This window comes from Notamacropus eugenii, chromosome 1, assembly GCF_028372415.1.
Source record: "Notamacropus eugenii isolate mMacEug1 chromosome 1, mMacEug1.pri_v2, whole genome shotgun sequence".
In the NCBI taxonomy this organism is placed as follows: domain Eukaryota; kingdom Metazoa; phylum Chordata; class Mammalia; order Diprotodontia; family Macropodidae; genus Notamacropus; species Notamacropus eugenii.
The window spans coordinates 558,857,025-558,874,179 of NC_092872.1; the positions used below are offsets into that span (position 1 = coordinate 558,857,025).

Consider the following 17,155-nt stretch of genomic DNA (forward strand, 5'->3'; position numbering starts at 1 on the left):
CCCACAAAAATACAAAAATATTTACAACAGTACTCTTTGTAATGGTCAAGAACTGGAAATCAAGGGGATGCCCACCAACTGGGGAATGGCTGAATAAATTATGGTATATGAAAGTAATGGAATACTATTGCGCATAAGAAATGATCAACAAGAAGACTTCAGAGAGGCCTGCAAAGACTGATATGATCTGATGCTGAGTGAAAGGAGCAGAACCAGGAGAACTTTACGCACAGCAATGACCACAGTGTGCGAGAGTTTTTTCTGGCAGACTTGGATCTTCATAGCAATGCAAGGACTTGGAAAAAAAAAATTCCCAATGATCTTCTAAAGCAAAATGCCTTTCACAGCCAGAGAAAGAACTATGGAATTCAACTGCAGAATGTAGCAGATCATTTTTTGTTTGTGTGTTTAATGTTTTGGTTTGTTGTATGATTTCTCCCATTTATTTTAGTTCTTTTACATAGCATGACTATAGCGAAAATGTATTCAATAGGAATGTGTATGTAGATCCTACATAGAATTGTATGCTGTCTCGGGGAGGGAAGGGAGTGTTGAAGGGTAGGTAGGGGGAAAAAAACCCTAAGTTTTATGGTAGTGATTGTAGAACACTAAAAATAAATAAAATTAATATAAAAAAAAATTTCTCAACCCAGCTGATACCCGCAACCTTCCATTCTTGTCATTTCTTTCACTAACAAACTTCTCAAGTTATATTTTATAATCACTGATTTCAATTTTTTACCACCCAACCAGACTTAATACATGCAGTCTGCCTTCAGTCCTCACCACAAATCCAGTTCTCTTTTATCAGTACTCATCCTCTATAGTTTCTCTGCAATATACAGTATACTGCTAACCTATCTTTGAAACTTTCTCTTCCTTTGACTTCCACAACACAATTGCACAGCTTTCATCCCTCAACCTTGGCCCTTCTCTGTGTCTTTAATTGACTCTTCTTCCTCCCTATTCCCCATTCCCATTATAGAGGTTTAGTCCACTTTTCTCTTCTTTCTATGTGCTTTTAACTGGTTTACCTGAAACTGGTCTCTCCACTTCCAGTACTGACTTGAATCTATTCAATCCAATGTGCCAAATTAGCCTTTCTAAAGCATACCTGTAATAAAGCCATAAACTTTTTAAAAGAAACCTCTATTGTCCACCCATTGCCTAATGAATAAAATTCAAACTCGTTAGCACGGCACTGTACTAATTTTCCAACTTTATGTCCTATCACTTCTCTTCTTCAATCTCAGACCAAGCCTATCTGATCTACTCACCATATTCAAAATATGCTCCACGATTTCCTATACCTGTGCCTTTTTCTTGTTGCACACTTGACTTTAACTGTCCTTCCTTCAATCTCTGCCTGTCAAAATTCCGCTCATTCTCTAACATGAGAAAAAGCCTGGGTTTGGGGTAAGAAGGCCTGAGTTTTCATTTTGGTTATGCTACTTATTAGCTGTGTATATCAGTTTTCTTATCTATACAGCAAAGGGGCTTGGGAACAAGAAACAAGATGGTCTCTAAGTTCCCTTTAAATATAGTGTCTTATGATTCTACAAGTCACTTTACCACCTTTATAAGCCTTAGTTTTAAAGATGGAATTAATACATGTACTATCTACTCTCACAGGTTATGTGATGACAAAGTAAAAGTGATTCATAATTGTCAAACACTATGTAAACACCATGTATTTTTACCCATTTTATGGCATTTAAAAATTCTCATTTGTGGTATAGTTATGTGTATATATGCTTATTAAATAAAATGACAGATGACTTAATACATTCCCTTCATTATCCAGAAGAGGAAATTGAGGTCTGCCATAAGGAATAATGACAATGAAGAATTCATGGAAGTAAAGGAAGTGAATTTTATGAAGAGATGCAGAATAAAGAAAGAAGAGACAAAGGAGTTTCTCAATGACTATGTAAATGAAGACAACATTAAATGGCAATAAAAATAAGATAAAAACAAAGGACAACATTGGTAAATTGTTAAACACACTTCTTGTCCCTTAACAAAAAAAGCAAATTTTAAAAGAATAAGGCTAACTATCAGTTAAACTTTTTTGTGCTGTTTTATTTAATAATTTTTGGGAAATATATTCATGAGTTACATCCATGCTTCTTTATGTTTATTATTAAAAAATAAATCTATCAATTAAAAAAAAGAAAGTGAGTGCCCCCCCAAAATAATAACTTGCCCTTAGGTCACTAGTAATTTCTAACCACTCTGAGGACAGAGGTTATTATTACTTATATATATAAAACGTAGTATATTATTGCTCATTTTATCTCTCAAAACACCTAGCATAGTAATACTGAAATATATATTTTAGATGAATTAATGAACTACTTTAAGGCAGATAAAGAAAAGCACATGTATAACTTATATTAAATTGCCTATCCTTTTAGGGAGAAGAGAGGGAAGGAGAAAAATTTGGAACTCAAAAACTTGTAAAAAATGAATGCTAAAAATTGTCTTGACATGTAATTGGGAAGAAAATGCTACTAAAGGTCCCTCCCTCCCCCAAAAGAATATAAGCTCCTTGAAAGTAAGAACTGTCTTGCTTTATCTCAGTACTTACCATAATACTAGGCACATTGTAGGAACTTAATAAGTGCTTTTTCATTCATTCTCCTTTGTAGTAGTTTTAAGTGCTAAATCAACATTAGCTGTAAAGAAGATTGTCTTAAACATCATCTGAAAAGTATTAAGTATATTATAACAATGATAGCAATATTTGCCTCATATATGTGTATATATATGAATATGAATATACACATATATGCATATATATGAACATAAATACATACATAAATGTGTGGCTATGTGTGTGTGCCCAGGTATCTTTGTCTGAATAGCGCAGTAAGTTTCCCTGAACTATAATTTCTTAACTTTGAATAAATGCCTCCCTTTATTTACTTACCACTAGGTTGATCTGAGATTTTCTAGGATGATAATATGTATATCAAAACCCCAAGTGGAAAAGAAAAAGTCTAACATGAAACTCTTTCTACTGTCTTTCCTCTAAATATACAGGGCACATAGTAAGAGCTTAACGAATGCTTTTCATCTGCATTGTTGATGAGAGTGATTTTTTTGTGGGAGGAGGGTGCAGAGTAGAACAGGAAAACAAATGGAAGGGAAGGAGAGAATGAGAATAATGAAGCAGATAGTTGTTTCTCCTACTAATAATGAAAGTCATCGACTTATGGAAATATGAAATAAAAAACTGAGACTACAAGTTTGAGCTCATTAGTGAGTCTATTACTTTTACAGCATAACTCTCTAAGGGCTTCTCCATTATCTTAGAGCAGCTCAAGGGGAAGGCTTGTGGGGAAAAGCCTAGAGGAAGACCCAAATGAACAAAGAATTTTTCCCAGGAAGACCACATGACTCAAATCTAGGGCTTCTCTCAACTGCAATAATATCACTAGCAATCCTAAGAGATCTAAGGAAAGTTCTCATTCATGTAAGGTATCTCTGGGATTCTCTTTGCTCATGGTTCAATTTAACCCGATTCCGCTAAATTTCATAAGTCAGATTCTCTTTTCAAGATGAACTTTTGTCTACTTTAATGCTAATTTTGTATATAATTGTTGCACTCATATTTTTCATTTCTAGAGGGGCCTAAAGACAAGGATCTTTTTCCATGCATTTAAATATTTCATACCTGTACTTGTCTAGGAAATTTAAAGATATACACACACAAACACATGCACACAATTAAGAGGAATATCTAACAACAGTAACAAAAATACTAAAGCTTATTTTCCATGAAGATTGAGAGAAAAAGGGTCAAAAGCAAAAAAACCCCAAAAAACGAAAAACTCACTTGGATCAGAGTATAAAAAAAATGAAAATAATTTTAAAAGGTTTCCTACGTACCTTTATTTCCTATTCAAGTAAATATGTTCTAGGTATTGATGGCAAACAATTTTTATTTCAGACAGACCAGGAGATGAAAACGTGTGTGTGTGTGTGTGTGTGTGTGTGTGTGTGTGTGTGTGTGTGTGTGTGTCTATGTTTCCAAACTTCAAATCTAGGCACTATTATTAAGAGCATTCCATCTGATCTTGCAAAAAAGATGATTTCTGAGAAAAGAGTTAATTTTTCATAAAAACTATTTCAAATCCGTATGTGGTAATATAATGTAAATTATTCTCATTTACTTTTGTAATAATATAACTGAGTCACTAAGCTCAAACAACTTAAGTTTTCACAATCAGGCTACTATTACTGTTGGCTAAGGGGAATGGAGAAGGCTTGACCTAGTGTGGTCAAGGTCCAGGGGGGTTTAATTTCTCATATGAATCCCATCTGGGATTCAGGAAAGTAGAAGCACTTGATGAAAAGACACTATCACAAAGGGAAAAACAACTTCTTAATGACCACAAGTGAGATACAAGTATTCTATGAACACCAAAGGATAACACATACACGGTCTTAGAATGGGGACTAAACCCAACATACAATGAATTTGGTGTTCATGTTGTTTCTATCAGTGCTTCTCAAAACTGTTCTCAAAGGTATTTGGAAAGCCAAAAAATGTTAGGGAGAAAGAAAGCATAGGAATCGGTGGTGAGATGGGCTTTGTGATGAAGAATAGTTTTAAATACTTTTAAAATAGGATGGAAAAGGGAAGTTTTGTTGCTGCTGTTATTGGAAATAAAGTAAATTCACTAAATTCAGAACATCAAAAGGGAAAAACAGATGTAAAATCAAAAAGGAAAGATTTTGTGAATTCCAGTCATATGTGAAGGGGTTATCTTTGGCTGAAAATTTCTTTTTTTAAATTTTTTTAAAATTTATTTAACTTTTAACATTCATTTTCACAAAATTTTGGGTTCCAAATTTTCTCCCTATTTGTCCCCTCCCCCAGCCCCAAAACATTGAGCATTCTAATTGCCCCTATCACCAATCTGCCCTTTCTTCTATCATCCCTCCCTTCCCTTATCCCCATCTTCTCTTTTGTCCTATAGGGCCAGATAACTTTCTATACCCCATTACCTGTATTTCTTATTTCCTAGTAGCAAGAACAGTACTCTACAGTTGTTCCTAAAATTTTGAGTTCCAACTTCTCTTCATCCCTCCCTCCCCACCCATTCCCTTTGGGAAGGCAAGCAATTCAATATAGGCCATATCTGTGTAGTTTTGCAAATGACCTCCATAATAGTCGTGTTGTGTAAGACTAACTATATTTCCCTCCATTCTATCCTGCCCCCCATTGCTTCTATTCTCTCTTTTGATCCTGTCCCTCCCCAAGAGTGTTGACTTCAAAATTGGTCCCTCCTCCCATTGCCCTCCCTTCCATCATTCCCCCCACCCTGCTTATCCCCTTCTCCCCCACTTTCCTATATTGTAAGATAGGTTTTCATACCAAAATGAGTGTGCATTTTATTCCTTCCTTTAGTGGAACATGATGAGAGTAAACTTAATGTTTTTCTCTCACCTCCCCTCTTTTTCCTTCCACTAAAAAGTCTTTTGTTTGCCTCTTTTACGAGAGATAATTTGCCCCATTCCATTTCTCCCTTTCTCCTCCCAATATATTTCTCTCTCACTGCTTAATTTCATTTTTTTAAGATATGATCCCATCCTCTTCAATTCACTCTGTGTATGCTGTCTCTATGTGTGTGTACATGTGCGTGTGCATGTGTGTGTGTGTAATCCCTCCCAGTACCCAGATACTGAATAGTTTCAAGAGTTACAAATATTGTCTTTCCATGTAGGAATGTAAACAGTTCAACTTCAACAAGTCCCTTAAGACTTCTCTTTGCTGTTTACCTTTTCATGCTGCTCTTCATTCCTGTGTTTGAAAGTCAAATTTTCTTCAGCTCTGGTCTTTTCATCAAGAATGCTTGAAAATCCTTGATTTCATTGAAAGACCAATTTTTCCCCTGAAGTATTATACTCAGTTTTGCTGGGTAGGTAATTCTTGGTTTTAGTCCTAGTTCCTTTGACTTCTGGAATATCCTATTCCATGCCCTTCGATCCCTTAATGTAGAAGCTGCTAGATCTTGTGTTATCCTGATTGTATTTCCACAATACTTGAATTGTTTCTTTTTAGCTGCTTGCAATATTTTCTCCTTGACCTGGGAACTCTGGAATTTGGCTACAATGTTCCTAGGAGTTTCTCTTTTTGGATCTCTTCCAGGCGGTGATCTGTAGATTCCTTGAATACTTATTTTGCCCTCTGGTTCTAGAATATCAGGGCAGTTTTCCTTGATAATTTCATGAAAGATGATGTCTTTGATCATGGCTTTCAGGTAGGCCCATAATTTTTAAATTGTCTCTCCTGGATCTATTTTCCAGGTCAGTTGTTTTTCCAATGAGATATTTCACATTATCTTCCATTTTGTCATTCTTTTGGTTTTGTTTTGTGATTTCTTGGTTTCTCATAAAGTCATTAGCTTCCATCTGTTCCATTCTAATTTTGAAAGAAGTATTTTCTTCAGTGAGCTTTTGAATCTCCTTGTCCATTTGGCTAATTTTGCTTTTGAAAGCATTCTTCTCCTCACTGGCTTTTTGAACCTCTTTTGCCAATTGAGTTAGCCTATTTTTCAAGGTGTTATTTTCTTCAGCATTTTTTGGGGTGTCCTTTAGCAAGGTATTGACCTGCTTTTCATGCTTTTCTTGCATCTCTCTCATTTCTCTTTTCCTCCACCTCTCTAACTTGATTTTCAAAATCCTTTTTGAGCTCTTCCATGGCCTGAGCCCATTGAATATTTATTTTGGATGTTTGGGATACAGAAGCCTTGACGTTTATGTCTTTCCCTGATGGTAAGCATTGTTCTTCCTCCTCAGAAAGGATGGGAGGAGATATCTGTTCACCAAGAAAGTAACCTTCTATGGTCTTATTTTTTTTCCCTTTTCTGGGAAGTTTCCCAGCCAGTTACTTGACTTCTAAGTTTCCTCTCCACAGATCTGCCCAGCTAGTGCTTGGGGGCTGAGATTCAAATGCTGCTTCCCAGCCTCAGGGCTTTGGGTGGGGGCGGGGCTGCTATTGAGTGTGAGATTAAGTTCAGGTGCTTGGGTGGGGGCAGGGCCGCCACAAGGGGCTCAGTTCCCTCAGGAGGTTTACGTGGAGACCTTCAACAATGGATCAGGGTTCCTGCCTGCTTTGGGAGCCCTTGTATGCTGCTGCCTCCGGGGGTGGGAGGGGGACTGAGTTATGGAGACACCTCGCTCCCCTCTGGGCAAGCTGAAAAGACCCTCTCACTGACCTTTGGCACCTGTGGGTGGAGGGACCTGCACTGCAGCTGGATATTCTGCCCCTGAAGCCTGCTAGGATCTGCTCCTCTTGGTGCTGCGCAGCCAAGGCTGGGTTGGGCTCTGCTCCGGGTCCAGTGCACGACGGACCTTTCGTGTCAGTTTTTCAGGTCTCTCTGGAACAGAAATCTCCTCCACTCTATTGTTCCGTGGCTTCTGCTGCTCCAGAATTTGTTGAGAGTTCTTCTTTACAGGTATGTTATGGGCTGCGGGTTAGGAGCTAGCATACGTGTATCTTTCTACTCCACTATCTTGGCTCCTCCCCTCTGAAAATTTCTAAGAAGTGTTGCACCTACTTACATTGCTTCAAAAGGGGTTCATAAATCAAGTTCAATATTTTGAGTTGCACTCAGCCACCAGTAAAAACTGTATTACACAGGTGCTCTGGGAAGCCAATTCACTTAAGCAGATGGATCACTTAAAGTGATCCTTGAAACCTTGAACCTTGAAGTCTCCAAGCAGTCTTCCAAAGGTAGCTCAGAGGTCACAAAACTATACCTAAATATGAGGATGTTTTTATTCAGAAGAATGATTGAACAAATTTTATTTTCTTTATTACCCTTAAAATTCAAGAATTAGCTTTTTTCCCCCAAATAAAAAATTCCTGCAGGGGGAGATGGTAGGGAGGGTATCCAAGGGCTTTTGCTACATAAATGTCATGAATTTCTGATAAATCAGGGCAGTCTATAGGCTTATTGACTAGGATAAAGCATCTTTTGCCAGCTTCCTGAAGTCAGTGTAAAGGTTCAAGTGTTAAAAGTACTCAATCTAGTACTAATACTCAAGTACTCAACCTCTAATTGGGAAGGGGAAGAGGATGAGAAACCTTGTATCATCTTATCAGGGACTTCGTTGTGAATTATTTGTGCGAAGTAAAATTTGATTCCCACAATGTCATTATTAATAACAAAATCAGACTATATTAACATTAAGAAAAAAATCCATTATTAGAACACTGTGAATAAACTATGTTTAACCCCATGAGTTCTTAAATCATTTTATTTTTGATTTGTTCCTGTGACTAAAATTCTATTTAAATCAAACAATTAAATTAAAAAAATAAGCCTTGATATTAACTTAAATCTTCCGCTAAATTAGTCAACATACACATACTACATGTCAGGCACTGTGCTAGGTACTGGTATACAAATACAATAAATAAAACAATTTCTACACTCAAGGAGCTTACATTCTAACTGAAGACAACAAGGGCATATATGCCCTAAGTACAGTAAGAATGAATACAAATAAATACCAGGAACCCTGAGGGTCTTCCCCTCCCAGTTTAATTTATTTATTTATTTTTATTAAAGGGGCCATCCCTTGAGTAACCACTTAAAGAAGCCTATTCATTGAATGGGTGTATCTCTCTCAAAATGAGGATGTGATAAGACCTTAACCTGAAAGGGCCAGCATCTCACATTGCATCCTGGGCCATCTCCAGTTGTCCTGATGAATATCAGGCCACTGGACCCAGATGGTTCAGGAGAAGAAAGTGAGGTTGGTGACCTTGCACAGCCCTCCCTCACTCAAATCAAAGTCAAGTGCAAGTCATGTCATCATCTTGATGCCATGGTCCTCTTTGAGAAGGAATGACAAACACAACAACAAATAGTTAAATATAGAGCAGCTTGAGAGAGAAGCCAGCAGCAGTTGAGGTGATCATGTAAAGGCATCACAGAATCCTGTAAATATCCTGCTTGTATAAGGCAGAGGTGAGGTGAGGTGAGGAACAGAGAAAAGATCAGTTTTGCTCTGTAGAGTGCAGTATGTAAGAGGGGGAGTTATGTACAATGAGGCTGGAATGATAGGCTGGGCTAAGATTGTGACAGTTTGTGATATCAGATCATATGGAATCAAAGTAGTCTACTCAAATACTAAAGAGGGAAGAAAAGGATGCATAAGTACCAAAGTATTTACGGCAGGAATAGTTAGGTGGTGCAGTAGACAGACCACTGGTCCTGGAGTCAAGAGGATCTGAGTTCAAATCTGGCCTCACACACTTATTAGCTGTTTGACCCTGGGCAAGTAAGTCACTTAACCCTGTTTGCCTCAGTTCCTTCATCCGTCAAATGAACTAAAGATGGAAATGGCAAAGCACTCTAGTATCTTTGCCAAGAAAACCCCCAAAAGGGGTCACAAAGAGTCAGGCACAACTGAAAATGACTAAACAACAACAAAATTTATAGACGCAAACAACTAGAAGCTAATGGAATCATTTAGGGAATGATTAAACAAATTATGGAATATTATTGTGTTCTAAGAAATGACAAAAGAGATGGTTTGAGAGAAACCTGGGAAGATTTGCATGAACTGACCCAAAACGAAGTGAGCAGAACAAGGTAAACTAGTTATACAATAACAGTACTGTAAAGACAAACAACTTTAAAAGACTTAACTCTGATTAATGCAGTGATAAACCCATGATTCCAAAGGTCTGATGAGGCATGCTGCCTGCTTCTTGACAGATGAGTGACAGATCCAAATTATAGAACAAGATATACATTCTTAGACACAGCTAATATGGGAATATGAGCATACATATTTGTTACAAAAGTTTATTTTTCTCTTTTCTCAATTTGAGGGCTGTGGATAGGGAGGGCAAGAAGAGCTGGATAGGGTTAAACTCTCCCCCCCAAAAAAGTAAGAAAAACAATAAACAATAAACCACTTCAACAATAAACCACCATTGGATTCTTTATCCAAACTCAATTTAACTATTACACACAAGACAATGGGACAGATATTAAAGAACATGAACAAATTATACTCACTACTAGTCTGATTCAGAATGGCCCAAGAGTGAGGGCTAAAAAAGGATCCAGAATAAAGAATACATTTTAAGAGTTTTAGATCAGGTAACTCCAATTCCTATTATAGAGACATACAGAACATTTAATTTTTTCAATATATTTTCCCATATATTCTACATAAAGGGATATATCTTTTATCAACATAAAGTTGGTACTGATACAAATATATAGAAAATTTCTTATGAGAAACTGATGGGATCCTACATATCCACATGCAGACAAGAACCAATTTAGTCCAAGTACATTGCTTTAAATTAAGGAAAGAAAAATATAGCAATTTTACTATTTCTGAGTCTTTTCCAACAACTTAAAAAACCTAGATATTCAGGGATGTACCTTGTACACAGAGAGGCAGTGTGTTGTAGCAGAGAACCAACCTCACAGCTAGGAAAACTTGGGTTCCAAGTCCCACCTATGAAATATACTGACTCTGTAACCCTGGGAAAGTAATTTAATCTCTTTATGCTCTAGGCAATTTTTTAAGACTATAAATTATTGAAAAGTTGGCTACCTGCTTTGGTAGTGGGAGTGTCCTTATATAGGAGGAAATACTAATGAAATCATAGGTCCAGTTCCTATCCTCTTTATCTTCTATGATCGAATATCTATATTTTCTATTCAATGAACTAGTAAATCAAGAGAACAATTCCCTATAAATTATTTTCTTTCCCGCAATAGTTTATCTTCTTTTTGCATACATTAGAATGCCAATAGTAACTAATCATCACAAACAGTATTGATGTTCAAGTATACATCAATACCAAATATTTTACTATATTCAAGATAATTTCAATCAATCAAAAACATTTATTAAATGCTATATGCTAAGTTCTTTGTTAAAAGTACAAGAGATACAAAGAAAAGTAAAAATAGTCTCTGCCCTCAAAAAACTTATAACCTAATATAACATGTAAATAAATGGGTATATGCAACTCCTACATACCTTTGTCACTTTACTCTATGCAGCAAAGCATATTCAGGTGAAACCAGTAACTGACGATATAAATGTCTACCTAATTCCAATGTGAATGGTTTTGAATAACTCAAATAGTTTCAAAAATATCATGGAGCAAAATATCACAAAATAATGATGTGCAGTATATCAAACAGTATTACTTACAATGAGCTGTTTTAATCCAACAAAAGATTGTTCCACCGAGTTAGCATTCAAAACTTGTCTCTTTGCGGCAGCTTGTTCACCCAGAAAACGAAGCATCAAATCTTTAACTGCATCTCCCTTAAAAGTCCATAAGGAAAAGAATGTAATATAGGATAATGTCAGTCCAATTCAAGTAACTACAAGTAAAACACATGGTTTCCTCCTATTCATGGAAAAGATCTTATTTGGGGGTTATAGAAGATATAAAATTAAATTAATCACAACCCTAACTAAACTAAATTTTCTTTGAGGGGTGGTGAGAGAGTTATACACTACTTTGAGGGAAAAAAGGATGTTACAAAAACACAAGGTATCAGGAATTCTTTCCAAAAAATAGTTTCTTTAGTAAGCCCACAGCTCAGTACCCATTCAGCTTAATTTCCTACACCTTATTTCCATAACTCCCTTCTGTGGAACAATCATTGATGGTTATATCTCCAAGGCACTGAAAGACCTAAAGGATGATTCCAACACGTTCACTATACTGGAGCAAAAAGGGCAAGTGAATAAATATGTTTTAGAAACAAAAGTTTAAACTAAAAATATTCTCTAAGTTAATGGAAAATTCAATTGTTCTGAACTCATTAGTTCTTAAATGGGATATTTCCATAAATAAAATATTACTAGGTATTTGAGACATTTGAAATAGTATGGCATGAAATTCCATTCTTGCCCTGCTGCCATCTCTAACATTTGAAATAGTAACCTACCTCAAAAGTCCAGGTCAGATAAGCCATTTCCTTACCATCAGGCCTTCTCTTGGCTCTTTCCAGTTGGAAATTACTCTCTCTTTCTTTGGCTTTGAATAGCACATTACATCTTTCTTATGTTCTTATTATATAAACACTGTGTACTATATACTGGCTACATAGTATGAATTTTTTTATATCTATCAGATCTTCCCTCCAAAATTACAAACTCCACATAGGTAGGGTCAACAGGCAGTTAGATGGTGTAGCAGGTGGAGTGTTGGACCTGGAAGATTTGCGTTCAAATTCAGCTTCAGACAATTATCATCTGTGTAACTCTAGGCAAGTTACTTTAACTTCTGCCTCAGTGTCCTTATTTGTAAGGTGCAGATAGTAATACTTTCTAGTTATTGTGAGGATAAAATGAGATAATACATATAAAGCACTCTGTAAACCTGAAGTGCTATACTTTTATTACTATCATATCTTGATGATTTTTTTTACCTCCTCCACAATTTAGCATAGTGCTTTGTATACAGAAAACATTTAATCAATTCATCAATTAACATTTATTAAGTACCCACCAAGTGCCAGGCACTGTGCTAAGTACTGGGGATACAAAGAGGCAAGAGATAGTCCTTGCCCTCAGAGTTTATAATAGATGGAATTTTGTAAGAACCTAAAGGATGGGGAGGTCAGTAGGTAAAGCAGAGGATAAAGAGTATTCCAGGCATGGTGGACAGCTAGAGAAAACACCTAGATCTGAGAGATGGCATGTGGAGTGGAAGAGCCAGTAGGCCAGGGTCACTGGGTTAAAGAGTATGCATCAGGGAATAAGTTGTAAGAAGACTAGAAAGGTAGGAGGGGGTTATGTTATGGAGGGCTTTGAATACCAAACAGAGCATTTTGTATTTAATCTTAGAGGTAATAGGGAGCCACTGGAGTTAACTGAGCAGAAGGGATTATATTACTAGATCTATACTTTGGGAAAATCACTGCCTGGCTGAATGGAAAATGAAATAGAGTGGAAAGAACCTGAGGTAGGCTGATCTACCAGCAGGCTACTGTAATAATGCAAGCATGAGGTGATGAGGGCCTGCACCAGTGTTAGAGGAGAGAAAGGAGCATATTTAAGGTGTTGCAAAGTTAAAATTAATAGGCCTTGGCAACAGACAGGATATGAGAGGTGAGAGATAGTAAAGTGTCAAGGATGATTCCTAGGTTGAGAGACTGAAAGACTGGGAAGATTGTGATGCTTTCTCTACAGAAACATTAAAGAAGGCAGGAAAGTATGGAGGAGAAGAGAGGGTATGGTGGACTACTTTGGGAAATTAATCATTATTTATGTCTTTATGGGGGAAAAAATTGAATCTCAAACATGATTTACAAATAAACTCGAGAATACAAGCTATTTGCAAATTTATGGGCATCTTATATATACTATGATAATAATAAACACCACCATCTCATGTTATAGAGTTATAAATTATTATATATAGTATCTAACTTTTTACGAAGTAGGACAAAAACACTAGATTTGAAGCCAAAAGCTCTGGATTAGGATTTTGGTTCTATTATTTATTTACACGACCTTGGGAAATTCATTTTACCTCTTTGGGCCTGAGTACTTCATCTATAAAAGGAAGGGATTCTTCAAAACAGCCCAGTGAGAGCAGTGGCAAATTACCATTTTTAGAGCTCAAAGAGACCTTAAAGATTCTAAGATACAACTCTACTATTCAAGAGATGAGTAAATTGAAGCTCAAAGTGGGAAAGTAACTAATTTACTCAAATTTACTTAACTAGTTACTGGCAGCACTAGAATGTCCATCTTCTAAATCCCAGTCCTGAGCCCTTTCCATTTGATATAAATAGATTCTGACATTCTATCTCTGACTCCAAAACATTTCCACTGGCTGAATGCTCTCCTTTCTCATCTACACCTCCTGGTTTTCCTGGTTTCTTTCAAGTTCTATCTTCTACAAGAAGCCTTGTCCAGACCTCCTTAATCCTAGTGCCTTCCCTCTGAGACTTCCCCCAATTAATCCTCTGTGTATGTATTTATGTGTTTGTGTGTGTGTATACATACACACACACATAGTATAGCTGTCTGAATGTTGTTTTTGCCACTAGACTGAGCTCCTTGAGAGCAGGGATTTTTTTTTTTGCCTTTCTTTGTGTTCCCTAGGCTTAGTATAGTGCCTGGAACATATTATGCACTTAATAAATGCTAGCTGAATGACTAACGGGTATTAATTTTACTCTTCTGAGAAAGCCTTCTCTGACCCTCAAATACCTTTCATGTACTTCCTGAAGTCTGCAATTATAACATTTTTGTTTTTATTACTTTGGCTTGAGGGTTACTCTTTTATTAAAATGATTCCTCCTCACCCTAAGTTAATACTTTAAGATCTATCAGTTACTTATACCTATATGTGAATGAATTGATGAAGAGAGGCAGGAAGGAATCTAGATGACCACTGGATTATGAGTCTGGATTCTAGTTCTGTTTTTTTCTTTCTGATGGGGGGCAAGGAGTATGGATCTATGATTTCATTATTACATGGATCTCTCGGTGTGGAAATGTCTTCCATTGATGCAGATAAGTAATTTGCAGTCTTATAGCTGTTTGTGGGCATGTCAAATATGACTTGAAAGCAGGGCTTCCTGATTCCAAAGGCCTATCCTTCTATTTATTTATAGACATGCTGCTATGACGGTGGATGACCTTTTAGACAATTCACTTAACTCTTCTTGACCAGCTTCTTCGCATGTTTGAGAAAGAGAAAAGGAGAAACTGAGAGTATTGTGAGTTGATGACCTCTAAGGTTTCTTCTAGCTCTCAAGTTCTCTCAGTCTGTCACATAGACTGCTTCATGATGGATCCCTAAACTTTGGGAAAAAGGAGCAATTTTTTCCCCCTAAACCTTGAGATTCCTAGGGGATATTATGAGGAATCCTATAAAGTTTCTAATAGTAAAGAACAACAGAATCAAAGTCGCTAAATAGAGCAGAAGAATAAATACTTTCCAGTCCAATGAAAATACTAACAAGCCTCAGAGGGGCAGTTCAATAGTAACTAGCTTAGAGATTTATGTCAATAGGCAATCACAACTTTATGAAATTTATGTGAAAACTAGAGTTATTACAAGAGATGGACATATATGTGGAACTCAAAGAGTTCACAATCCATACAAAAGTTTGCATTTGTACAATTGTACAACAAAGGAGAAGGAAGCACAAATCTCCACCTAAAGGGGTGTAGCATGGGAAAAAGAAAGGTAAAGTAAAGGTGGGAAAAGGACAAAACCCCTCCCAAAAAGGAGGAGCAAGGTATTGGCAAAAGCAACATTCTTTTCCCTTGGGAACTGATAGACTATGAAGATAGGATGGTCTACTTATATACAACGGTCCCAGCTGCACAAGTAATTTCTGAGCATAATGCAGACTGACTGCTACCTATCTTGGCTACCAAGAATGCATAGTGAGTACAGTCTGAGATGCAAAAAAATTACATCAACTGAGGGGCTTTGTCTTTGACATTCAGCGTCTCCTGCATGTTCTGAGTCGAGTGTTTCTGAACAATAAGACAACTCAAAAAGACAAGTTCAGGAGACCCTTTAATAGTCCTTAACACTTGCTAGGTAAGAACCTAAAACCCATCGGTAGTTCTCAGTGCACTTGTGGAATTGGATTACCTTTTAGGTCTCTTCTAGCTCTAAAATGATAGGATTTTTAACACCAATATTTGGCATTTTTAAAAATTTGTTCTTTTTCATAAAGAAACCTAATAAGCTAATTTCCCAATTATCAATTTTCAGATAAATCTGTGAATTATTTCCTCCTATTCTCCAGTTCTCTATTTTTTCCGAGGAGAAAAATGTAATTCATGCATATTTAGATGAAAATAGATTTGTTTCTCTTTTGGGTTAGTATAGATATATGAAATTTTCAACTAGTTATCTAAAAACTCCTCTACCTCCTATTATCAATAATCATTTATTTGAAAGGAAAAAATATATACATTTCAAGCTTTTCAGAGTTTTTAAGAAAATGGCAAAAAATTCATCACTAACTAGAAAATCTGCAAAGAAAACTCAAAACTTCATATTTAGAAAAATCAAGGTATAAGCTACTTTTAAACTCAGGTAATATTTTCTTGATAGGCTTCATAAAAGTATAGCCATAGAAATTTAAAAAAAAATTTGTCCAATCTTAAATGGTTAAGCATGTAAACTTGTTTTGATTCAAGGTATCTTAAAAACTCTTTTGTTTTATCTGGGAAAGAAGAAAATGCTTATGCAGGGTGGTTTTCTAACTGCTGGGCCACATACTGCATGAGCAAACATTTGTTAATCTAGCACATTCATTATATATGAAAGGCAGATATTATTTTGGGAAAAGTTCTCTGTTAAAAATTTCTATTTACCAGGATGTTTCCCAAGCAACCACTTTGATTTGCAAGAGCAAAAGAAGATGCTATGTTAGGATTTAAAGGAAATAAAAACTCAATTCAATTATCTCATGACCAGCCTCTGAGTATAGGAAGGGTGGCATCATAGGTTAATGGGAGATAAAACTGAATATCTTACTTATCCAGGAGTGAAACAATTTGAAAGTACACATAGAAGCTATTAAGCCACAAAAACTGCTGTCACAAAGTGTCCATTATTTTATTTAGTAGGGAAAGAGTGGAAATACTTATACTTCCCATCCACCTTAATTTGACAGAGAATTCTAACGTTTGGTTAGACCCTGGCAAACTTCAGTTCTGCCTCAAGCTACAAGTAACGGAACTCAGGTCCTCCTGAATCCTGCACTGGTGCTCTATCCACTGCACCACCTAGCTGCCCCTACACTTGACACTCACTAGCTCTGTGACCTTGGGCAAGTCACTTAACCCCAACTGCCTCATCCTGGGTCATGTCCAGTCATCCTGATGAATATCTGGTCACTGGATCCAGATGGCTCTGGAGGAGAAGTGAGGCTGGTGACCTAAACAGCCCTCCCTCACTCGAAACAAAGTCAAGTGCAAGTCATGTCATTATTTCTCTGATGGCATAGTCGTCTTTGGCAACGAAGGACGAACATACACACAAATAAGGGAGGAAAATAGTAGAAATGATTTACAAGAAATTATAACAGGATGGGGAAAATTCTAGTGAAAAGCAAAGCCATAGCAAAAAAGGATAGTAAAGACTAAAAGCCATTGCAAGAGA

At 36.6% G+C, this 17,155-nt stretch overlaps 1 protein-coding gene across 3 annotated transcripts in view; it reads right to left on the bottom strand.

Annotated features, from left to right (window-relative positions):
* The window catches only part of TRAPPC12 (trafficking protein particle complex subunit 12), a 168,833-nt gene that overhangs the window by 127,633 nt on the left and 24,045 nt on the right, over window positions 1–17,155 (bottom strand). For all 3 annotated transcript variants that reach the window (XM_072634316.1, XM_072634315.1, XM_072634317.1), the window contains exon 3: window positions 11,209–11,325. In XM_072634316.1, coding sequence (XP_072490417.1) covers window positions 11,209–11,325 — 117 coding nt within the window. The remainder of the gene's footprint in view (window positions 1–11,208; window positions 11,326–17,155) is intronic.